Genomic DNA, 24,631 nt, shown 5'->3' on the forward strand with positions numbered 1-24,631 from the left:
GACTCTTCAGATTCTCTTATAGTGAGTTAGGTGGAGGCCTGCAGCAGTGACACACTGACTGAGCTACTCATCACTAGTTTGACAGGAAGAGACAGCACAGTGTGGTCTGACCACACCTGAGCTGAGAAATAGAGCTGATGAGCTCTAAAACTGACCCTGAAGGTTTTCTGACCACAATCTGACAGAAGCAGAAAACAATCAGCATCTACAAGAGTAGTTTGTGGAAAATATAAAGCAGCAATAAAAGAAACTGTTGATTTAATCACCTGTGTGTCTGTTTTCATTTGTCACATATCTGGATGAAAAGTAGAAAGATAAAGAAGAAGTGTTGGTAGAACAACTATCACTGAAAGCTACAGATGAAAGCTGAAGCAACGTCTCCACCACAGGAAGACTGGCCCTCAGCTCTGTGCATCATACACACAAACAACAGGGTCTTCTTGTAGATGTAGAACCTGGAGTCCTAAAACGCTCATACTCTGGTGTAAACACACTTTTCAGTGCGGACAGTGTAAACTTTTGAAAGTAAGAATGACAAACAGTGCAGTTTTTGGATGGATAGCAGGACAGGGAACTGAGTCAAGTCTGACATACAGACATATACAGTATATGTGCACATATTAGATTTGCATATGACTGGTTGAGATCGTGGCACAGGCTGATTGGTTACCAAAAACACCAGACGTGTGGGGTGAGAGAGGGGGAGAGCGAGAGACAAATGTGAATGAAAGAGGCCTAACGATACAGGAGTCTTCCTGATTGAACTTACGCTGAGCTTCACTCCTCACATTGTGGGAGCAGCTGAAGAACTCTGCATCAAGACAATGATAGAAGCAGATCATAGCAGAAGTTTCCTCAGGGCTCTTTTCACACAGAGCTGATCTAGACTGTCATATGTACAAATCACTTCATTTACAGACACACAACAGGAACAAGACAGGAGCAGTGGGGGAGGTGGGGGGTGGGGTGGGATGGAGGGGATTTGGGTTGGGGTTGGGGGGCTTGAGGGAGGTGGGGGGTTTGCCTCCGTCTTGCATGTGTGTGAGCTGGATGCCTCCTTCTCGAGTGTGTGTGTGAGTTGGACGCCTCCTTCTCGAGTGTGTGTGTGAGTGTGTAAGATGCCTCCTTCTCGAGTGTGTGTGAGGTGGGGAGGATGGAGGGAGGGGAAGTTAGGAGTAGGGGTATAGGGGTGGAGAGGGTTGGGGCTGGTGGGGGTGGTGGGGCTGGGGTGGAGGGAGGTTGGGAGTAGGGGTATAGTGGTGCTGAGGGTTGGGTTGGTGGGGGTAGAGGGAGGTTGGGGGGTTGGGAGGGTGGGTAGGGGGGATTAAAGGCACCCTGACCTCCAAGACTCCAGCAGGTCAATGGTGTCACAGAAAGGAGTTCCAATCTTCTCTCTAGGTGTGGAAGCCTCCACCACGTATGTCTGTGAGGGGGGAGGCAGGAGAGAGGTTGAGGGGGTTGGAGGCGGGGTTGCAGAGGGTGGTGGGGGTGAAGGGAGGTGGGGGGTTTCGGGGAGGATGGGAGCGGGGTTGGGGTATGGGGTATACAGGGGTGGTGGGGGGAGGGGGGAGGGGTAGGAGTTTGGGGACGGGGATATGTAGGGGTGGTGGGGGTTGTGATGGAGGGAGGTGAACGCCTCCGACTCAAGTGTGTATAAGTTGGAGGCATGCATGGGAGGGGGGTTGGGGTAAGGGGTATACAGGGGTGGTGGGGGGAGGGTGGAGGGGTAGGAGGTTGGGGGTGGGGGTATGTAGGGGTGGTGGGGGTTGTGATGGAGGGAGGTGAACGCCTCCGACTCAATTGTGTGTGAGTTGGAGGCATCCATGGGAGCGGGGTTGGGGTATAGGGTATACAGGGGTGGTGGGGGGAGGGTGGAAGGGTAGGAGGTTGGGGGTGGGGGTATGTAGGGGTGGAGGGAGGTGGGGGGCTCCATCACCACTGTCTGTACTGCGGTGACACACAGCCTCTTCTCTTGCTGTGTGACCTCAGGCTCAACAGCAGACGCTGCAACACAAACCAACAACAACACAAACACTGATCAGTCACTGAGAGTTTGTAACATCTGAAAACCAGACGCTGCTTCTTAAACCTGCTCTGAGGAACATCTTTAGTGCCAGTGTCAAATAAAATCACAATTCAGATTCATGTTCATGTTTCTGACAAGTTATGCTCCTCATTGTTATTCATCACTGTTTTCATCACGTCACATGAAAACACACAGTGATCCACAGAAATATTGTTGCACCTTCAGCCCTGGTGGGAGCCTTCCTCCTCACCCTCTTCCTCTTTTTGCCCTACACACAAACAAACACATTAGGCTTTCCACCTGATGTCAGCGACTGTGTTGCATCATCGTGTGTAATGATGTAAACATGTATGAGTTGTATGTCAGTGTAGTGTACATACATAATTCTGGCTGCAGGACCACTCTGGGTGTTGCTGGGTGTGGCGCCGCCTCTCCTGCTCTGCTTTCTCATAATATTTCTCCTGCTGCTCCTTTGACAGGGACTTCCACTGTGGACACACGACAACACACTGTCAGCGCACACATGCTACACTACAGGCTGACTGGTGCCCAAACACAGGCATGAAAACATGTTACCAGATACACACAGATCCACATTAATAGGTGCAGGCCCTGCAATGCAAACTCCCACATGTGTCATAAAACACTGGAAATCCTGTCTAAATGTCAACATGTTTTCTGGTCATGTGACAGGAAACAAAAATCATTCTCTTTCAAGAATAAAAATACTCCCAAGATGTGAAGATTTGTGATTAGAGGAAAATTTTAGAAGTGTTGTTTAAAACAGTGCATCAGCTTTTACCAAACTGTGATGAGGAGTCTCAAACAAACAGAGCAAAGACACTCACCCTCTGTCCCAGGACGGTGTTGACGACCGCACTGTTGCTGTTTTTGAGTTCGGCCACAACATTTGGCCTCTGCTCCTCCCTGAATATCATGAAGGCATTTGGTGGCTTCTTGACATAGGGCCGGCCTTCATCCTCCAGGCTCTCATGCTTTCTCTTTCTATGGGAAAACAGAAAAAACAGAATAAGAGCATCACCACAGCGACTGTGAGGAGAGACGTATTTTAGAAACAAGCAACATCTTGGTAGACAAATAACAGACACCTGAAGCTGTGAGAAATGAAATATAAGGTGAGTGTGATTTGATTGTTGTGGTTTTCCAGTTCCAGATGCTGAGCCAGTCAGGCTGACTTACTGTGACAGGGAGGTGTTGGGTGGAGGAGCAGCAGGAGCAAGAGGAAGCCCGTACACCACCTCTCCGTTCCTACATGAATAACATCAGACAGATACATTAGATAGCAGAAAAAAGTGTGTTTGAAGATACAGAGGCTCACAGATGTGCACGCTCATGTGTGTTTGTTTGCTTTTGTGTTTGTGTGTGTTACTTACACTATTCCAAGAGGAACCAGGTTCTCCTGTACACCATCAGGGAGCCTCACCACAGGAATGTTGTTGTACTGGAGACACAAACACACACAAAACAGGTGATTAGATGAGCTGCACCATCATCTGCAGCACCTGTCCAGCAGGTGTCAGAGTTTACCCTCTCTTCAAGTTACAGGAACTGCTTTAATGAACTTCAGAAGCACCTGTGGAGACCCCCATGAAAAACTGTTCAACTTTACAGCAGAGATAAACATGTTTACAGCCTGGTACAGAAAAAAACTGGTACAACATTTTCCCCTTCATGACGATCATCCATATCACAGTGATGCTGCTAAACCTGCTGTCTCTGCCTCTTCAGAGTGGGTGTGGTTAACCAGGGTCTTACCTGGTGAAGAGGAGCGGCTGCTGGTTGGACATAACATCCAGGCCACTGATATGGCAGGTACTGTGAAGAGAGAGGGGAGGTTAGCCAACTGCAATACACACTCTAAATATTATCTTCCATATATATGTAAACACTGGATTTTTTCTGTAAACCAACACAGGTTTAGTCCAGTAAAAATCACAATGAGCACCACAGGAACATTTATAGTTTGAGGAGATTCTGTTTGCTTGCTCAGACAATTACAATACAAGGAGACTGAATTACCAACAGACATATGGTAAAACTGACACATATTTATTCCTAACCCGGCCTTCTATGATCCCTGTCCTGATCTTAATATTGTCATCCCAAACCTGACTTAACAAACAATGAAAAAAGAATAAAAAAACAACCAAAGCAAAGATGAATAACATCAGTAACCTTTCATGTAGGTGCAATGTTGTACATCCCAGAACTCCTGCCTAAAGATAATCCACAGAAGAACTAAAGTTTACAGCTTGTGCTGAGACAATTAACTGATTCATCAATCAGCCGTTCAGGAGAAAATCAATCAGGTAGTGTTCAGATTCTTATGAATCTAACCTATACCTAGTATCTTACCTGTCCCTGGCTGTAGGCTGGGGGTGGAGGTGGGGGTGGAGGGTTGGGTGTACCTCCCAGCATTTCATTGACCATCGCCAGCACAGTGTCATGGATCTCATGCCACTCCATGCCCGCTATGACGCGTTCAAACTCTTCTCTGAGATCCATTGTATCTCTTACTGAACCTGTGACAGTGACAGGAAGCTGGTTTTGAGACATTTTTATAGGGAACAGCATCAAGTTATAAAAGTACCAATTACAAACTACTACTTCACTACATTTACCTGACAGCTAAAGTGACTACTTACTTTGCAGATAAAGAGTTTATGTAGCTCATTTAATATATGATGCATTTGTTAAATATTAAACTGTCCATAAACATATAGTAATTGTTTTCACCTCTGCATTAAACATTTGAAAAAAGCTTACAAGTATTAATAATCCGCTAATATAACCTAAGGATACAACCTTCAAAAGAAGCCAGTGCTTTTGATTTTAAGCAATAAAATGTGATTAAACTTAAGAAGTTAAATCATAAAATTTCTTGTAATATTTCTACATAGTGGTTTTGCTTCTTCTACTAAAGTAAAGAATCTGAAGTCTCTTCCCTGGGCTGTAATTGTATTAACCATCAGTCAATATCCCAATAAACTGAGTTTCTTTACTTTTCTCAACTATTTTTTGGTTTGAGAAATAATGTTTTATTGATAGCAGTTGATAGAAGTGTGTGTTTAGAGAGTCAGGTCTATCTAAATTATTAAAACTAAAACTACTGTTTATGCATTTGAGAACAAAAACAATTTGAAAACACATTCAAACCTTGCTTTAAAAGAATGTGTCATTTCAGTACTTACCTGCTGCGTTTACTGGTGCTGTGGTTGGTTAACAGGTTGTGTATCTTGTCTTTACTGTGGGTTTTTCAGTTCCCAGTTGTCTCTGACTCTGTTAACTCTGTAATATCTTCAGGTGAACTGAACCAACTCAGTGTCTCGTTGTGTGTCACGTTCCATAGAATCATCATCACAGAGTCATTTAAATATTCTGTTCTATTCTATTCCATTTTAATATTCTCATCCATGGCCAATACAGTTTACTGGTAACCATGACAACCACTATCAATGTCCCAATCTCTTTTCTGACCATTCACATGTTACTGGGTGCTGGAATGTAATTAAGTACATTTACTCTGTTTTGAGCTGCTGGTATTGACTGGTGAATAGGAAAACTGAGGTCAGTGTATTATTACAAAAATGTAAAAATACTTCACTACAAGTAAAAGGAAAAATCCTCAGAAAAAGTACTGAAGTATTATCAGCAGTTATACAGTATGTATTAGTATTGTTAGCATATATCATGTTAACATATGTTAGATTGCTAATACTGCGCAATAATTTGTACATTGTAAAACATATTTCAGTGGTACTGTCCATATGACTTTGTTTTTAAAAGTATATTTATACCAATAAATTAATTTATTTTTTGTTAAGTTATGTGCTCTCATCAGACATATTATTTTGTATGAATTTTAAGATGTATTGTGCTATTTGCTTTAATATGTTCACATAAGATGTAGTTTGCAACTTATGTATTTTGTGAATGTTGCATACACCTGTGTTGCAAGCTATACGTCCTGCTTTTATTGTGAAGTAACTTCCTGTGGGACTGTCGTAACCTTTCTGTGAGAGGGACACTTTACGTTAAAATCATTCTTGCTTCGTGAGGAAGGCGCGGGCAAGTGGATCATTTACCATGGCAACTGATGTAGTTCCCATCGCTGTGAAGAAATACTGTGTAGCAGGTGCAAACTGTGTGATCCTTCCTCAATGTGGCTAACAAAGCTGAAAGTACAGTATTTTTATTTTTTATTTTTTTGAGTTATCCGTAAATAAAAAGTGTGAATATTTTCGTAACTTAGTATTTTCTATAATAAAACTAATTTTATAGGACTTCACCATAAATTGATTTTACAAAACTCAGTTTTAACAGTTTATATCAGAAGTAAAACGACGCGACCCGCCCATTTGCAGCAGCCCCGGCCAGTCTGTCACTCCGGTCTTCTCCAGCAACTAAAGACATTTTTCGCAGAGTCAGTCTAGGAGGGATAATACTTTACACAACACATGTGAGTAACTGTTTGTATTGTTTAAAGTTAGATTTTACCCGAATTACCGTAATTCATATCACGCACTTTGCAAAAGCATGTCCGTGTTTCCTCCATTATGTTTGCTAATGTTGCCGCCGCCACATGGCGTTATGAATGTGCTCTAATCTCAAACAACTGGTTAACTTTAGCCAAATACTGTTTTCACTTTGTGTGCTTTTTATAATTAACAAATGCCATCCCCTTGTTGGCGTAGGAGTTTGACATTTTAAATAAATTGGCCATTAATCTTTTTTTTTTAAAAAAAAGCAAAAATGATTTGTCATTTACCATATTATTGAGCAGGCGTATTATTTCTGTGTGGGAGTGTCCTGCGTTTTGCGGTCATTACGGTCACATTTGTGTCTCAGCACCTACATACAGGGGCGCGGTGCGGAGCACAGACAGAACCAGGTGTTGGTGCTTCACTGCCCTGATCCAGCTGTCTGTCAAAACTAGAGCAAATTTTGTTTGGAAGTGTAAATCTCTCTATGAAATATTATTTTCATATGCTAATTTAACCCTAATGTTTGGAGCCCTGGAGGCTCAGAGAAAATCATATTGTTGTTTTATCAGCCTGACATGTCATGACTTTACCCAATTTTACATACACATTGAAGTTTAATAAGATCATAAAATATTTGAAGGATGCAGTTATTAATATTTTTACACATACAGCAGAGAGGCCTGTCACATTCCAAACAACAATAAAGTAAATTGGCTTCAGTGTCAACAAAACACAATGGCTAATTAAATATTCTTCAGGGAGTACAGATTTGAATATACTGGTATTATGGCTTAACAAAAGTCTATGCCCACTATGAGCAATATACATAATGCCTAACCCAATTTCATAATTAAATTGTTATATGATTTTGTTGGTTGCAAGTACCTAACCTTAATCTGTTGATATATTTGTCTGAACATTGTTGTTACATTTTAAAACTATTTGTTCAAGTGAAAAGAAGTTGCAATTTTCTTGTCTAACTTATTTGCATTAACATCCTTCCTCCAGATATTATCATAAGTTAACTACCTGTATTCTTTCATTTATATTTCTTCTTCAGAAGACCATCAGAGCTATTGCAATTTGACCAACCCTACGAAGCTTTGTTTGTCATTCAGGTACACATTAGGTAAGTACCCAAGTGGGTCAGACTAACATAAATGTCTCAGGTTGTTGCAAAACATACTTTTGTGTCTAACTATTATGTTTCATTTTCTTGAATAAGTAAAATGATAGTTTGGTTTATTTGAAATGGGCATGAATGAGGTGCTTGTCTATTATCAGTGTATTGCCTACAGTAGATATGGGGCGGCATGCTTCCAGTGGGGACAAGGGAGAAACACATATGGTAGCCAAGGATCACATGAAAAATCAATATCTGTTTATGCTATATACAGAGCATCCAGAAAGTATTCACAGTGCTTCACTTTTTCCACATTTTGTTATGTTACAGCCTTATTCCAAAATGGATTAAATTCATTTTTTACCTCAAAATTCTACACACAATACCCCATAATGACAAAGTGAAAAAAGTTTGCTTGAAACTTTTGCAAATTTATTAAAAATAAAAAAACAATAATATAACATGTACATAAGTATTCATAGCCTTTGCTCAGTACTTTGTTGAAGCACCTTTGGCAGCAATTACAGCCTCAAGTCTTTTTGAGTATGATGCTACAAGCTTGGCACACCTATTTTTGGGCAGTTTCTCCCATTCTTCTTTGCAGAACCTCTCAAGCTCCATCAGGTTGGATGGGGAGCGTCGGTACAGCCATTTTCAGATCTCTCCAGAGATGTTCAATCGGGTTCAAGTCTGGGCTCTGGCTGGGCCACTCAAGGACATTCACAGAGTTGTCCTGAAGCCACTCCTTTGTTATCTTGGCTGTGCTTAGGGTCGTTGTCCTGTTGTCCGGAAGATGAACCTTCTCCCCAGTCCGAGGTCCAGAGCGCTCTGGAGCAGGTTATCATCAAGGATGTCTCTGTACATCGCTGCATTCATCTTTCCCTCGACCCTGACTAGTCTCCCAGTTCCTGCTGCCGAAAAGCATCCCCACAGCATGATGCTGCCACCACCATGCTTCACTGTAGGGATGGTATTGACCAGGTGATGAGTGGTGCCTGGTTTCCTCCAGACATGACGCTTGGCATTCAGGCCAAAGAGTTCAATCTTTGTTTCATCAAACCAGAGAATTTTGTTTCTCATGGTCTGAGAGTCCTTCAGGTGCCTTGGGTCAAACCCCAGACGGGCTGTCATGTGCCTTTCACTGAGGAGTGGCTTCCATCTGGCCACTCCACCATACAGGCCTGATTGGTGGACTGCTGCAGAAATGGTTGTCCTTCTGGAAGGTTCTCCTCTCTCCACAGAGCAACGCTGGAGCACTGTCAGAGTGACCATCGGGTTCTTGGTCACCTCCCTGACTAAGGCCCTTCTGCCCCCATCACTCAGATTGGCCGGGCAGCCAGCTCCAGGAAGAGTCCTGGTGGTTCCAAACTTCTTCCATTTATGGATGATGGAGGCCACTGTGCTCATTGGGACCTTCAATGCTGCAGGAATTTTTCTGTGCCTTCCCCAGATCTGTGCCTCAATACAGTCCTGTCTTGGAGGTCTACACACAGTTCCTTGGACTTCATGGCTTGGTTTGTGCTCTGACATGCACTGTCAACTATGGGACCTTATATAGACAGGTGTGTGCCTTTCCAAATCATGTCCAATCAACTGAATTTACCACAGGTGGACTCCAATCAAGTTTCAGAAACATCTGAAGGATGATCAGTGGAAACAGGATGCGCCTGAGCTCAATTTTGAGTGTCATGGCAAAGGCTGTGAATACTTATGTACATGTGATTTTTTTTTTGTTTTTTATTTCTAATATATTTGCAAAAATTTCAAGCAAACTTTTTTTTCCTCTGCTTCATCTTCCCATCAGTCTGCCTCATAATTTGGAACTATATTTTCTCAACTATAATATGGCCATATTTCTATGCATACGTGTGGTTGAGAAAATGCGGTTCTAGATGAAAAAGCCATCTGAAGCCAAGATAAAATTGTGAAAATATTTTAATTATAGGATGCATTAAAACAGATATTAAGATGCTCAAATGTTTCTCCCATGTTCCCATTGAGTAGTACATTGAGCAGTTTGTTGCTCAGTTATCTTGCTTATCTGGGTGATTTTAACATTTAACATTTTTTGTTTTCAAAATAGTTTAAAGTAGTTTCGATAATTAACAGATTTTAAAGTTGAACAAAAGAAACTGAATAAGTGATACAGACCCACAGTAATAATGGTATTGCAGGTTTGGAGTGAAATTGCCTGTAAGATGAATTTATTCATTATTCTTCTATTAACTCTAGGACCCAAGTGCCTCTACGGTGAAGAAGAGAGGTGTAACTCTGAGATGCCTCATTGAGTATATGGGAGAGAGTGGACAGGAGCTCATCTCTGACTACTATGTAAGCATTGTTTAATAGCAGGGTTGGATCGGTCTGGTGTACAAGCTTAAATTGGGTTGATTTTATGTGAACCGACTGAACTGGTATTTGTCAGGTGGAGGTGGAGAGAGCTAGCAGCATGCAGTCAGTTAGCAGGAGCCCAGGGATAGCTGATTAGCCCAGCACCACAGAGTGGTTGTCTTTCGTTGTTTTGTTTGCTCTAGCATTTCAGTGGACAGAGACCCTTTACTTTTGAGTAAGGCTTTTATTGTGAAACATTTGCAGGAACTTCTTGTGGAGAACTCATTGACGGGAAAGGTTCCCATACAGCACTTGAAATGTAGCTACTGCCATCTTTTCTTAAAGGGACAGTTCACCCAAAAATCAAAACTGCATATTTTTCCTCTTACTTGTAGCACTGTTTATCCATCTATACTTTTTTGGTGTAAGTTGCACAGTGTTGGAGAGAACTTCTCTCTCAAATTTAATGAAAGTAGATGGAATAAAATCCACCTTAAATGAACTTTTTAAGTGATATTTCAAGATTTCTTTTTTTTTCTGCTGTTTCTATTCAGGTTTTTTTTTTTTGTTTTTGTTTTTTTTGTGTGTGTGAATTGAAAATGCGAATAAAACCAAGTGGATGGAAATGCACCTTACGTCTTAAGTCTAATGTACAAGATCTCAAATTAGGATTGTCTGGAATTTTGTAGTTTTCAAAGTGATCTTCACAAAATTGTCATTATCTGAATTAAACCACATATCTTTTGTTTAATTTATTTTTCATCAACAAATGAGACAGTTTGTCTTAATTACTGTGTTTGTATGTCAAAGGGAACAGCAGAGACCAGCGTGCATGAGGACCTGACAAAGCACAGTATGAGGATCTATGTTAGCCATGAGCCAGATGTGGTGGGCATCATCATCGAGGGAATCCCAGTGCTGACTAATCTCGGCAATCTGGCCAAAGCATGCAGCCTACTCCTAATTATTTGAAGCAGTTTCCACTTTTAAGACAAAGAAAGGGAGAATTCGTCAAAATCAATAAAATAGAGTACATGAATTCATTCAAATCAAATTCTTAATTTTTCATATAAATGTTACTTGTGTTTAATATGCTGACATTTTTACATAGGTTTTACTCAATTTCTTGGCTGTTTCTGGCAAATTCTGCTTAATCTTTTAGCAAACAGTGAAATGCACATTATGAAGTTTTCCCAACTCAAAATACCAATTACTTCACGAAACTTCCAAAAAGTGGTTGGAAAATGTTGCCTTAACTTTTTTGAGTTAGATCAAAGTAACAGATTTTACAGGTAGGTGCCCTGTAGTACATGGGATGTACTACAGGGTACTACAGGTAGTTGTTTTTTTATTCTTTTTTCATTGTTTGTTAAGTCAGGTTTGGGATGACAATATTAAGATCAGGACAGGGATCATAGAAGGCCGGGTTAGGAATAAATATGTGTCAGTTTTACCATATGTCTGTTGGTAATTCAGTCTCCTTGTATTGTAATTGTCTGAGCAAGCAAACAGAATCTCCTCAAACTATAAATGTTCCTGTGGTGCTCATTGTGATTTTTACTGGACTAAACCTGTGTTGGTTTACAGAAAAAATCCAGTGTTTACATATATATGGAAGATAATATTTAGAGTGTGTATTGCAGTTGGCTAACCTCCCCTCTCTCTTCACAGTACCTGCCATATCAGTGGCCTGGATGTTATGTCCAACCAGCAGCCGCTCCTCTTCACCAGGTAAGACCCTGGTTAACCACACCCACTCTGAAGAGGCAGAGACAGCAGGTTTAGCAGCATCACTGTGATATGGATGATCGTCATGAAGGGGAAAATGTTGTACCAGTTTTTTTCTGTACCAGGCTGTAAACATGTTTATCTCTGCTGTAAAGTTGAACAGTTTTTCATGGGGGTCTCCACAGGTGCTTCTGAAGTTCATTAAAGCAGTTCCTGTAACTTGAAGAGAGGGTAAACTCTGACACCTGCTGGACAGGTGCTGCAGATGATGGTGCAGCTCATCTAATCACCTGTTTTGTGTGTGTTTGTGTCTCCAGTACAACAACATTCCTGTGGTGAGGCTCCCTGATGGTGTACAGGAGAACCTGGTTCCTCTTGGAATAGTGTAAGTAACACACACAAACACAAAAGCAAACAAACACACATGAGCGTGCACATCTGTGAGCCTCTGTATCTTCAAACACACTTTTTTCTGCTATCTAATGTATCTGTCTGATGTTATTCATGTAGGAACGGAGAGGTGGTGTACGGGCTTCCTCTTGCTCCTGCTGCTCCTCCACCCAACACCTCCCTGTCACAGTAAGTCAGCCTGACTGGCTCAGCATCTGGAACTGGAAAACCACAACAATCAAATCACACTCACCTTATATTTCATTTCTCACAGCTTCAGGTGTCTGTTATTTGTCTACCAAGATGTTGCTTGTTTCTAAAATACGTCTCTCCTCACAGTCGCTGTGGTGATGCTCTTATTCTGTTTTTTCTGTTTTCCCATAGAAAGAGAAAGCATGAGAGCCTGGAGGATGAAGGCCGGCCCTATGTCAAGAAGCCACCAAATGCCTTCATGATATTCAGGGAGGAGCAGAGGCCAAATGTTGTGGCCGAACTCAAAAACAGCAACAGTGCGGTCGTCAACACCGTCCTGGGACAGAGGGTGAGTGTCTTTGCTCTGTTTGTTTGAGACTCCTCATCACAGTTTGGTAAAAGCTGATGCACTGTTTTAAACAACACTTCTAAAATTTTCCTCTAATCACAAATCTTCACATCTTGGGAGTATTTTTATTCTTGAAAGAGAATGATTTTTGTTTCCTGTCACATGACCAGAAAACATGTTGACATTTAGACAGGATTTCCAGTGTTTTATGACACATGTGGGAGTTTGCATTGCAGGGCCTGCACCTATTAATGTGGATCTGTGTGTATCTGGTAACATGTTTTCATGCCTGTGTTTGGGCACCAGTCAGCCTGTAGTGTAGCATGTGTGCGCTGACAGTGTGTTGTCGTGTGTCCACAGTGGAAGTCCCTGTCAAAGGAGCAGCAGGAGAAATATTATGAGAAAGCAGAGCAGGAGAGGCGGCGCCACACCCAGCAACACCCAGAGTGGTCCTGCAGCCAGAATTATGTATGTACACTACACTGACATACAACTCATACATGTTTACATCATTACACACGATGATGCAACACAGTCGCTGACATCAGGTGGAAAGCCTAATGTGTTTGTTTGTGTGTAGGGCAAAAAGAGGAAGAGGGTGAGGAGGAAGGCTCCCACCAGGGCTGAAGGTGCAACAATATTTCTGTGGATCACTGTGTGTTTTCATGTGACGTGATGAAAACAGTGATGAATAACAATGAGGAGCATAACTTGTCAGAAACATGAACATGAATCTGAATTGTGATTTTATTTGACACTGGCACTAAAGATGTTCCTCAGAGCAGGTTTAAGAAGCAGCGTCTGGTTTTCAGATGTTACAAACTCTCAGTGACTGATCAGTGTTTGTGTTGTTGTTGGTTTGTGTTGCAGCGTCTGCTGTTGAGCCTGAGGTCACACAGCAAGAGAAGAGGCTGTGTGTCACCGCAGTACAGACAGTGGTGATGGAGCCCCCCACCTCCCTCCACCCCTACATACCCCCACCCCCAACCTCCTACCCTTCCACCCTCCTCCCACCACCCCTGTATACCCTATACCCCAACCCCGCTCCCATGGATGCCTCCAACTCACACACAATTGAGTCGGAGGCGTTCACCTCCCTCCATCACAACCCCCACCACCCTACATACCCCCACCCCCAACCTCCTACCCCTCCACCCTCCCCCCACCACCCCTGTATACCCCTTACCCCAACCCCCCTCCCATGCATGCCTCCAACTTATACACACTTGAGTCGGAGGCGTTCACCTCCCTCCATCACAACCCCCACCACCCCTACATATCCCCGTCCCCAAACTCCTACCCCTCCCCCCTCCCCCCACCACCCCTGTATACCCCATACCCCAACCCCGCTCCCATCCTCCCCGAAACCCCCCACCTCCCTTCACCCCCACCACCCTCTGCAACCCCGCCTCCAACCCCCTCAACCTCTCTCCTGCCTCCCCCCTCACAGACATACGTGGTGGAGGCTTCCACACCTAGAGAGAAGATTGGAACTCCTTTCTGTGACACCATTGACCTGCTGGAGTCTTGGAGGTCAGGGTGCCTTTAATCCCCCCTACCCACCCTCCCAACCCCCCAACCTCCCTCTACCCCCACCAACCCAACCCTCAGCACCACTATACCCCTACTCCCAACCTCCCTCCACCCCAGCCCCACCACCCCCACCAGCCCCAACCCTCTCCACCCCTATACCCCTACTCCTAACTTCCCCTCCCTCCATCCTCCCCACCTCACACACACTCGAGAAGGAGGCATCTTACACACTCACACACACACTCGAGAAGGAGGCGTCCAACTCACACACACACTCGAGAAGGAGGCATCCAGCTCACACACATGCAAGACGGAGGCAAACCCCCCACCTCCCTCAAGCCCCCCAACCCCAACCCAAATCCCCTCCATCCCACCCCACCCCCCACCTCCCCCACTGCTCCTGTCTTGTTCCTGTTGTGTGTCTGTAAATGAAGTGATTTGTACATATGACAGTCTAGATCAGCTCTGTGTGAAAAGAGCCCTGAGGAAACTTCTGCTATGATCTGCTTCTATCATTGTCTTGATGCAGAGTTCTTCAGCTGCTCCCACAATGTGAGGAGTGAAGCTCAGCGTAAGTTCAATCAGGAAGACTCCTGTATCGTTAGGCCTCTTTCATTCACATTTGTCTCTCGCTCTCCCCCTCTCTCACCCCACACGTCTGGTGTTTTTGGTAACCAATCAGCCTGTGCCACGATCTCAACCAGTCATATGCAAATCTAATATGTGCACATATACTGTATATGTCTGTATGTCAGACTTGACTCAGTTCCCTGTCCTGCTATCCATCCAAAAACTGCACTGTTTGTCATTCTTACTTTCAAAAGTTTACACTGTCCGCACTGAAAAGTGTGTTTACACCAGAGTATGAGCGTTTTAGGACTCCAGGTTCTACATCTACAAGAAGACCCTGTTGTTTGTGTGTATGATGCACAGAGCTGAGGGCCAGTCTTCCTGTGGTGGAGACGTTGCTTCAGCTTTCATCTGTAGCTTTCAGTGATAGTTGTTCTACCAACACTTCTGTTAAGTTCCCTATTAGGTTAGGACCCCGGAGCAGAGACGCACAGAGACAAGAGTTGGAAACTGAAAACCTCTTTAATGACACGAAGCCAAAAACAGTCCAACGGAGCAGGCGAAAAGAGGCAGGAGGCTGGCAGGCAGGTGAATGGCTGGAAAACAGAGCGACGGAGAATCTGGAGACTGGGTAGCCAGGGAACCGCATGCAGGGAGAGAGCATGGAATAATCTGGCAGAGAGTGGGTGATGAACTGGGGGTTTTAAACTGGCTTAATGACTAATGGGCTGCAGGTGGGTCAGGCCTCCACTGCTGCACCACGCCCCTGCCACACACAAGCTCTGCAGGGAAAAAACAGAAAAAGGGAGGGGGAACAGAAAGAGAGCAAAAAGTGCAACAAACAAAAACATACAACTCAAAACCGTAACAGTACCCCCCCCTCAAGGGACGCCACCTGGCGGCCTACCAGGCTTGTCCGGGTACCTAGCATAAAAGTCACTAAAGAGAGCAGGGTCCAAAATAAGGGAGCGAGAAACCCAAGAGCGCTCCTCAGGTCCATACCCCTCCCAATCCACCAAGAATTGGAAACCCCGGCCTCGTCTCCGTACATCCAACAGCTGCCGGACAGAAAATGCAGGGTGATTGTCGATGATCAGAGGGGCCGGAGGGGCTTCGGCCGGAGGGCAGAGAGGGCTAGTGGAGACAGGCTTGAGGAGTGACACATGAAATGCTGGGTGGATATTGAGGGATGGCGGCAGCCTTAGCCGCACCACACTGGGGTTAATGACACGGTCAATGACGTATGGACCAATGTACCTGGGAGTAAGTTTCCGGGACTCAGTATGGAGAGGAAGATCACGGGAAGATAGCCAGACCTGCTGACCGGGCTGATACAGGGGGGCCGGAGAGCGGTGAACGTCCGCCAGTCTCTGGTTACGGGCCGCCGTTCGGGTGAGAGCTGCCCGGGCTTCACGCCAGACTTGACGGGCCCGCCGGAGGTGCGCCTGCACCGAGGGAACTGCCACCTCAACCTCCTGTGCAGGGAAGAGCGGAGGCTGGAAACCATTAGCAGCCATAAAAGGAGACATACCCGTGGCCGAGCAGATCAGGGAGTTGCGGGCATACTCAACCCAGGGAAGGTAGGCAGACCAGGAGGCTGGGTGATGAGAGGCCACACAACGAAGCGCTGCCTCCAGATCCTGATTCGCCCGCTCAGTCTGGCCATTAGTTTGTGGATGGTATCCAGATGAGAGGCTCGCCGACGCCCCCAGACTCCGGCAAAAAGCCCGCCACACCCTGGAGGAGAACTGCGGCTCCCTGTCAGACACAACATCCTGGGGGATGCCATGCAGTCTAAAAACATGCTGAGTGAGCAAAGCAGAAGTCTCGAGGGCAGAGGGGAGTTTAGGCAGAGGAACGAAGTGCACTGACTTGGAAAAACGGTCAACCACAGTTAAAATGGTATTGTTACCTTCTGAAGGTGGCAGGCCAGTGACAAAGTCCACAGCAATGTGAGACCAGGGCCGGTGGGGGATAGGAAGGGGGCGAAGAAGACCAGCAGGAGCGCGATGCAAAGCCTTACTGCGGGCACAGACTGAGCAGGCAGAGACGAACTCCTTGGTGTCAGCAGACATGGAGGGCCACCAGAAGCGCTGACGAAGCAGAGCCAGGGTCCGATGAAAACCAGGGTGGCATGCCACCTTGGAGGAGTGGCCCCACTGGAGCACAGGGGACCGAACAGGTGGAGGCACAAACAGTCGGTTGGGCGGGGCACCCTCAGGGGCTGGATGGTCCGTAAGGGCCTCCTGGACCAGCTGCTCCACCTCCCACCTGGCTGCTCCCACCACACAGGAGGTCGGCAGGATAGTGTCCTCAGCCGGATCCTCCACAGGGGAACAGAATTGACGAGAGAGGGCATCAGGCTTGACATTCCTGGAGCCGGGCCGGTAGGTGAGAGTGAAATTGAACCGACCCAGGAACAAGGCCCACCGAGCCTGGCGGGAGTTGAGTCTGCGGGCGGAACGGAGGTAAGACAGGTTCTTATGATCAGTCCATACCACAAAAGGATGAGTGGAGCCCTCCAACCAGTGCCTCCACTCCTGAAGGGCCAGCACCACTGCCAACAGCTCACGATTCCCCACATCGTAATTCCTCTCCGCAGGGGAAAGACGGCGAGAGAAGAATGCACAGGGGTGCAGCTTCTGGTCCGAGGCGGAGCGTTGGGACAGGACTGCCCCCACACCGGAGTCAGAGGCATCCACCTCCACCACGAACTGGCCTGCGGGATCAGGATGACACAAAACAGGGGCAGAGGAAAACAGACTCTTCAACTTAACAAAAGCAGCTGCTGCTGTGGGTGACCAAACAAAAGGTGACTTGACAGAGGTTAACCTAGTGAGTGGTGCAGCTACTCGACTGTAGTCACGGATAAACCGACGGTAAAAATTGGCAAACCCTAGAAATCTTTGCAGCTGCTTTCGTGTGGTAGGAACAGGCCATTCTACCACTGCCTTAACTTTAGCGGGGTCGGACTTGATCTGCCCTTTCTCAACCACAAAACCCAGAAAGCTCACAGAAGAAACATGAAATTCACACTTCTCCGCCTTAACAAACAGCCTGTTCTCAAGGAGTCTCTGGAGAACTAACCTAACATGTTGCACGTGTTCTGAGAATGTACGAGAGAAGATCAGAATGTCATCTAGGTACACAAAAACAAACCTGTTGAGCATATCACGCAGAATATCATTCATGAGACACTGAAAAACAGCAGGTGCATTGGTTAACCCAAAAGGCATGACCAGATACTCAAAATGTCCCAGAGGAGTATTGAAACCAGTCTTCCACTCATCCCCCTCCTTTATTCTAACCAGGTGATAGGCGTTGCGCAGGTCCAACTTGGAGAAAATGGTGGCCTGATGGAGGGGAGCAAAGGCAGAGTCTAAGAGAGGAAGGGGGTACTTGTTCTTGATTGTAATGTCATTCAAGCCCCTGAAGTCCACACAGGGACGAAGAGTCTTGTCCTTCTTCTCGACGAAAAAAAATCCCGCCCCCATAGGAGAGGAGGACGGACGAATGAGACCAGCTGCTAGTGAATCAGAAATATAGCACTCCATAGCCTCTCTCTCTGGCCTGGAGAGGTTATAGAGTTTGCGGGTAGGATAGGGGGCACCCGGGAGCAGGTCAATACAACAGTCATAAGGTCTGTGAGGCGGCAGGGACAAGGCCCGGTCCTTGTCAAAAACCTCCTGGAGGTCATGATATTCGCGAGGGACCGAAGTGAGATCCACAGGTTTGGGGGGAACCAGAGGACTGGAAATAGTGTCGGGGACGGCTGAGTGCAAACAGTGGGAGTGACAAAACAAACTCCAGTTGGAGATGGACAACGTAGACCAGTCAATATGTGGGTTGTGGAGCTCGAGCCAGGGGAGACCTAAAACTATAGGTGAAGCCGGAGAGGAAATAAGGTAGAGGGAAATTGTCTCCTGGTGATTACCGGAAAGTAACAGGGACACTGGGACAGTGCGTCTAGTGACACGGGCCAAGAGTCGACCGTCCAGGGCTAGAACGACCTTGGGCTCAGGCAATGACTCGGTGGGGAGGCCAAACTGAGTGGCAACGCCAGAGTCGATGAAATTATCATCAGCGCCCGAGTCTACTAGCACCTGGAGAGGTATGCTAATCTGTGCCCATGCAACAGTACCCTTAAGCTTAACGCGTCGAGAGGGGGATGGGCGAACTGCAGAAGGGCTCACCAGCATCCCCCTTACGACTGATGAGCCAGGTCTTTTGGCCGAACGGGACAGCTGGTGAGGACATGACCCGTTTGTCCACAGTAGATGCAGAGCTTGTTCAGGAAGCGCCGCTGACGCTCTGCTGGGGAGAGCCTCATCCTCCCCAACTGCATGGGCTCCCCATCACCGGAGGAGGACGAGGTAGCCGGGTGAGATGCGCTGGCGGAGGGTGGCCCCAGAGGCAAACAGGAGTCAGGAACAGGAACAGGGGTGGGAGGAGACTTGAACAGAAAGGAAGGGGCCCTCTGGCTAACTACTCTGTCCCTGCGTCTTTCTCTGAGACGGTTATCAAGACGGATGGCCAAGGAAATAAGTTCCTCTAAAGAGGAGGTCTCATCCCGAGCAGCTAGCTCATCCTTAAGCTCCTCGCTCAACCCACGTCGAAAAACCCCCTGCAAGGCCCTCTCATCCCACCCACTCTCAGCCGCGAGAATGCGGAAGTCAACTGAGTAAACAGCAACAGAAAGAGATCCCTGGCGCAAAGAGAGAAGCCTATTACCGGCTTCCCTACTCTGGAGAGGATGGTCAAAAACTCGACGAAATTCGTCACTGAATAACTGGTAAGACTGCCAGGAAGGTGAGTTCGCGTTAGCCATGGCCACAGCCCATGCAGATGCCTTCCCAGAAAGTAAACTACAAACAAAAGCTATCTTAGACTTCTCAGAGGAATACGTTAATGGCTGCTGGTCAAAAACTAGAGAACACTGGTGGAGAAACTGACTACATGACCCTAACTCTCCTGAGTACCTGTCTGGAGTGGGGATGAAGGGCTCACGGGGATGATTGGGCTGGGTAGATGAAACAGCTGGAGCAGCAGAAACAACAGGAGGATCCTGGGTAGGAGCAGGAGCCGCCAGTGTGGAAAGCTGAGCGGAGACCTGGTTCAAACGGTTGTCCAGCCGAGTTATGCTTGAGGTCAAATGGAGTAGTCTGTCCATAATTTCACTCAGGGCACTCTCATGTTGCCCAACACAGACTCCTTGCGCAGTGAGGGCTTGTTTTACCCTCTCCATCTCTGCGGGGTCCATACTTGGCCAGATTATTCTGTTAAGTTCCCTATTAGGTTAGGACCCCGGAGCAGAGACGCACAGAGACAAGAGTTGGAAACTGAAAACCTCTTTAATGACACGAAGCCAAAAACAGTCCAACGGAGCAGGCGAAAAGAGGCAGGAGGCTGGCAGGCAGGTGAATGGCTGGAAAACAGAGCGACGGAGAATCTGGAGACTGGGTAGCCAGGGAACCGCATGCAGGGAGAGAGCATGGAATAATCTGGCAGAGAGTGGGTGATGAACTGGGGGTTTTAAACTGGCTTAATGACTAATGGGCTGCAGGTGGGTCAGGCCTCCACTGCTGCACCACGCCCCTGCCACACACAAGCTCTGCAGGGAAAAAACAGAAAAAGGGAGGGGGAACAGAAAGAGAGCAAAAAGTGCAACAAACAAAAACATACAACTCAAAACCGTAACAACTTCTTCTTTATCTTTCTACTTTTCATCCAGATATGTGACAAATGAAAACAGACACACAGGTGATTAAATCAACAGTTTCTTTTATTGCTGCTTTATATTTTCCACAAACTACTCTTGTAGACGCTGATTGTTTTCTGCTTCTGTCAGATTGTGGTCAGAAAACCTTCAGGGTCAGTTTTAGAGCTCATCAGCTCCATTTCTCAGCTCAGGTGTGGTCAGACCACACTGTGCTGTCTCTTCCTGTCAAACTAGTGATGAGTAGCTCAGTCAGTGTGTCACTGCTGCAGGCCTCCACCTAACTCACTATAAGAGAATCTGAAGAGTCATCAATGTTTTTTACCCAGCAGGTAAAAGACACTGATGTCAGGACAACGTCTAACGCCAACATTTATTTGACTGGCGACAGATGATGTTGTTATTTTGTTAGTTTTAAGTTGTGTTGTTAAGTGACCAAAATCCAACGTCCAGTCTGAACAGTATATGCAATTTCAGGACAGTCCTGAAACTGCATTCTCCGGTACTGCAGGAACATGTTGTTGCTACATCCCACTTCTCCGCTGGTTCTCAATGCTTGTGAAACACTGAGCTCAAAGAGCTCCGCAGTCACAACAGGGATTATCACAAACACCAGAAAGGTGGTGCACGCCTCACAGACGGAGGAAGTGAACGTAGAAGTCACAGCTGAAGGATCAACTGTCAGTATTTTAGCATTTAGCATTAGCTTATGATTTGATTTGGGACACATGCCAAGGTCGTCAGATGGTGCATCCAATCAGCAGCTTCTTCTCTGCTGAAGCTGCTGATTTGACTCTTTCAGTTGTTGTGTTGTCACCCATGGTTAATCATAACCTCATCATGTGACTTTTGTTTTTACTCAGTAACGATTTCAACTTTAAATGCAGTAAAGTAAAATATTTGAGTTGAGAAATACTTAAATATGATTGAAGTTACTGATTTTGAAAATGCCGCTGGATCCTGGGAAGCAGAGCTCTGTCTGTTGTCTTAAACTGGTGTATAAAAGGATTACAGAATACAGGGGTTGAGCACACAGAGCCACTTGAACTCAGAACTTGTCTGAATCAGTAATATAATCCTGGAACAGGGGCACTTATATTTGGGATATCAGTGGCCTAAAGAGTAACAATTGTGTAAGTACATATACAATAACTGTCAGCCCTGTCAGAGGCTTGTGTATATTTTCATGTTGCTAACTGGCTCTTTGTTATGTACCTCAGTAATACAGGAGTCTATGCTGCTGTCACCTGTGGAAAATTGACTACAACAGTACAGTCAAGCTTAAATCTTTACACTGATTTAGTCTTTGGACACATTTGTCCTTAAGATGCTGCATGCAAGTAGAAACAACCGGTTCTTGGCCCAGGTAAATCGATGCTTTGAGGTTTTGCCTGGCAGCTATAACCGTCACATTTCTTCACTCTTTAGTTCTGTGGTTGTTGTGCAGATGCAGCCAATCTTCAGCATTCCACTGCCATGAGTCAACTGGATGATTATGTATTTAGAAGAAACATTTGTGATGACAGAACCCTGAAGGTGACTGAACACACATCACGAGTAAAACCCTGACTCAGCTGCTTAGCAGATCAGACAGATCGGCTGTTCATTAGTTCAAGTGTGCTGCTGCCTTTAGTGATTACAACTATAAAACACTTGTCACTATTATCATTTGCTGTTTATCACAGTTCTTGAACATGTCAAAGACAATTTCATTGTCCATCAGCTGCCCTTGAATGCTAATTCACAAATCTTTGCCATCAGTCAAAGCTACTTTTTTTTCCATGTAATCTCTTTGAATGTCAGCTATTGTCAAAGACTGAGATTAACTTTTAAAGTTGTAGCCATTCTCTTTACATACAGGAAGCATGTGCCTCAGGTTGCTAAGGCATAAAATATGTCAGTTGATATATGTTTATAGTTAGACAAATGTGAGCATTACTAAATTCATCAGAATAAACATAAACAATGAACTTAAAATGTAAAGTTAACAATTTCAAATGAATTTCAAAAGGACTTAAATTGTTCCAGCAGGATATTCTTATTCAATTATACTGCATTTAGCATCATTCTGATTCCAAGCAGCTGCAGAGAATGTCAGATGGAGGAAGGACTGAGGTGTTAGCACTGTGGCTACCAGAGTCTTGCAATCTGCTGCCTCTGTAGATGTGGTCAGAATGTGCAGTCATTTTTCATTTCACCTACGTGAGCTGCCAAACACAATATCAACATTAAACACTCAGGTGAGAAAAACCTTTGCCTGTAGTATTCTGTATGTGCAACATGAAAGTTTACTACATCAATAAACTCACACAACAAAAATGACAAATGTCTACAAAAATAAATATGGTAATCTAACCAGCATGTAATGTGCAGCAAATGCCTTTGATTCTGTGCAGGCCTGGCTCATCACAAATGAGCTTCTTCAGTTTAGGGACTTGACGTAAAAAACAAAAAACAAAACTGAATTTACAGAGGAACTACTGTACTGTAGATATTATGTAAGTATATCTCCAGTACTATGTAAGTAATAATACATTTTCCCTCAAACTGCTACTGCTTTATCTGCAGTCAATCTGTGACATGGTCCAAGTGCAGTCAGCTTGTAGAATAAGCTATAAAGGGTCATCTTTGAATGCGAGTCCTGCAAACCCTATTCATTTCCTTTCACCAAACTGAAATAACTATAGAAACTGAACTGTAACCCCTTGAAAACTTATCTTCCCTGTTGTCATCTGCTACACTGGAACCACTTCACATTTACGGAGGCAACAACGTTTCTTTTTCTTATAATTGTCTTTATGCTTTTGACAGCAACAGTCGTATTCTACAGAAACAGACAGACACATTTTTTTCTGGGGAAAAAGTTTAATCCTTGTCATAGTGAACATGGTCCAGAGCTGCTGAAGTGATCACAGCTGAGAGATGGCTGCTCGACTCATGAAAACAAACACCATGTTTGGGTCACGTGTTGGACAGACTGCACAGAGGCTACTGAAAACGAGATATTGAAATATAGGCTACTGACTGAAGTCGGTTGATTTCGGTTCATCACAGTCACAATGCATCGCTGGCCGCACATGTGGTTAAAGGGGAAACTCACTCAGTTTGGGAGCCAAATACAGTAGCACTGCTTTGGTCTACGACAGCTGAACATTATTTGTTCACTAAAAAAACAGTATTACCAGAGTTGTTGTGAGGCAGGAAATTAGAGGACAACTTGTATTCTCTGAAAAATACAGTCACAAAGTTGGAAATTGTGTTAAAAAATATGGTTCTCTCAGGACCAATAACATAAGTATTGTAGTAACACTCAATGTGGGAATTCTGTGGCAGTGAAAAATAGCAACATATAATGCGGAGATATTTCCAAGAAGAAGCAAATAGAGCAAGCAAGACCGCATAATTATAATATTTCTTCTATTTGATGGACATTTATCACAATCAGTATGGAGATGTAGTGCTCCAATGCTTGAATTTTAGAAAAGTCCCATGAAATGGTCAGATTCTACATTTCAAGTGAACACCAACATATGTAACTGCAAAATATCCCAAAGCATAAACACTGTCAACATGAACATTTGCATACGGCAAATACATTAACAGCCTAACAGTGACCCTGTGACTTGAATCCCCCACTAGCCAAGAACTAAACCCAACACAATCTAGATTTGTCACGTTACAGAACATTAACGCCGGTGTTCAGGTTGGGACCTGCTTTCTAACTTAATGCATAACAACAGCCCGTCAGCCGTCGTGTGCCGAGGTGCATCTGTTCAACACACAATCTTAAGTGCAGAACTGTGATAAACTGTGTGACACAAATTAAGTCAAAACATTCAGTGTTGCATCTATGACATAAACTCACTCCTGTACAGCATCAAAGCTGTCATCAGTGTGAGGCCTAGAATGTCTGACACCTCCCCCCTGTATCTGGAAAGCTGAACACCCATATAAAATACAATTAAGAAAAAAAAAAAGATAAAATCTAAAATACATTTCCAATCACAGTGCAATAAATTATGAGATAAATCCAAACCAATCCACCATCTACTCAAACTGTGTCTGTTTCACATTGAGCTGAGACCAGTTTCACAACCAGGGACCACTAAGAAAACTGCAGTGAGCATCTCTTCACCATCCATATCAGTCCTGCAGTCTAACTGTCCTC

The 24,631-nt window shown here is 44.9% G+C and overlaps 2 protein-coding genes across 2 annotated transcripts; one reads left to right on the forward strand and one right to left on the reverse strand.

Annotated features, from left to right (window-relative positions):
- Positions 1 to 1,324: 1,324 nt before the first annotated feature.
- Positions 1,325 to 5,818, reverse strand: LOC139629320 (transcription factor 7-like 1-B). Its single transcript, XM_071491870.1, has 9 exons — positions 5,239 to 5,818; positions 4,403 to 4,569; positions 3,803 to 3,862; positions 3,421 to 3,488; positions 3,227 to 3,295; positions 2,875 to 3,031; positions 2,407 to 2,514; positions 2,246 to 2,294; positions 1,325 to 2,004 (listed from the first exon to the last, which is right to left on the reverse strand). The coding sequence occupies exons 2-9, from the start codon at positions 4,550 to 4,552 to the stop codon at positions 1,325 to 1,327; spliced, it is 1,341 nt and encodes a 446-aa protein (XP_071347971.1). The 5' UTR covers positions 4,553 to 4,569; positions 5,239 to 5,818.
- A 47-nt stretch (positions 5,819 to 5,865) lies between these two features.
- Positions 5,866 to 14,348, forward strand: LOC139629324 (transcription factor 7-like 1-A). The gene is made up of 11 exons (XM_071491874.1): positions 5,866 to 6,506; positions 7,592 to 7,660; positions 9,887 to 9,985; positions 11,657 to 11,716; positions 12,031 to 12,098; positions 12,224 to 12,292; positions 12,488 to 12,644; positions 13,005 to 13,112; positions 13,225 to 13,273; positions 13,515 to 13,817; positions 14,170 to 14,348. The coding sequence occupies exons 3-11, from the start codon at positions 9,947 to 9,949 to the stop codon at positions 14,346 to 14,348; spliced, it is 1,032 nt and encodes a 343-aa protein (XP_071347975.1). The 5' UTR covers positions 5,866 to 6,506; positions 7,592 to 7,660; positions 9,887 to 9,946.
- Positions 14,349 to 24,631: the final 10,283 nt, after the last annotated feature.

Source organism: Trachinotus anak, unplaced genomic scaffold (genome assembly GCF_046630095.1).
Source record: "Trachinotus anak isolate AG129_WGS33_773 ecotype Australia unplaced genomic scaffold, CSIRO_AGI_Tana_v1 ptg000012l, whole genome shotgun sequence".
Taxonomy (NCBI): Eukaryota; Metazoa; Chordata; class Actinopteri; order Carangiformes; family Carangidae; genus Trachinotus; species Trachinotus anak.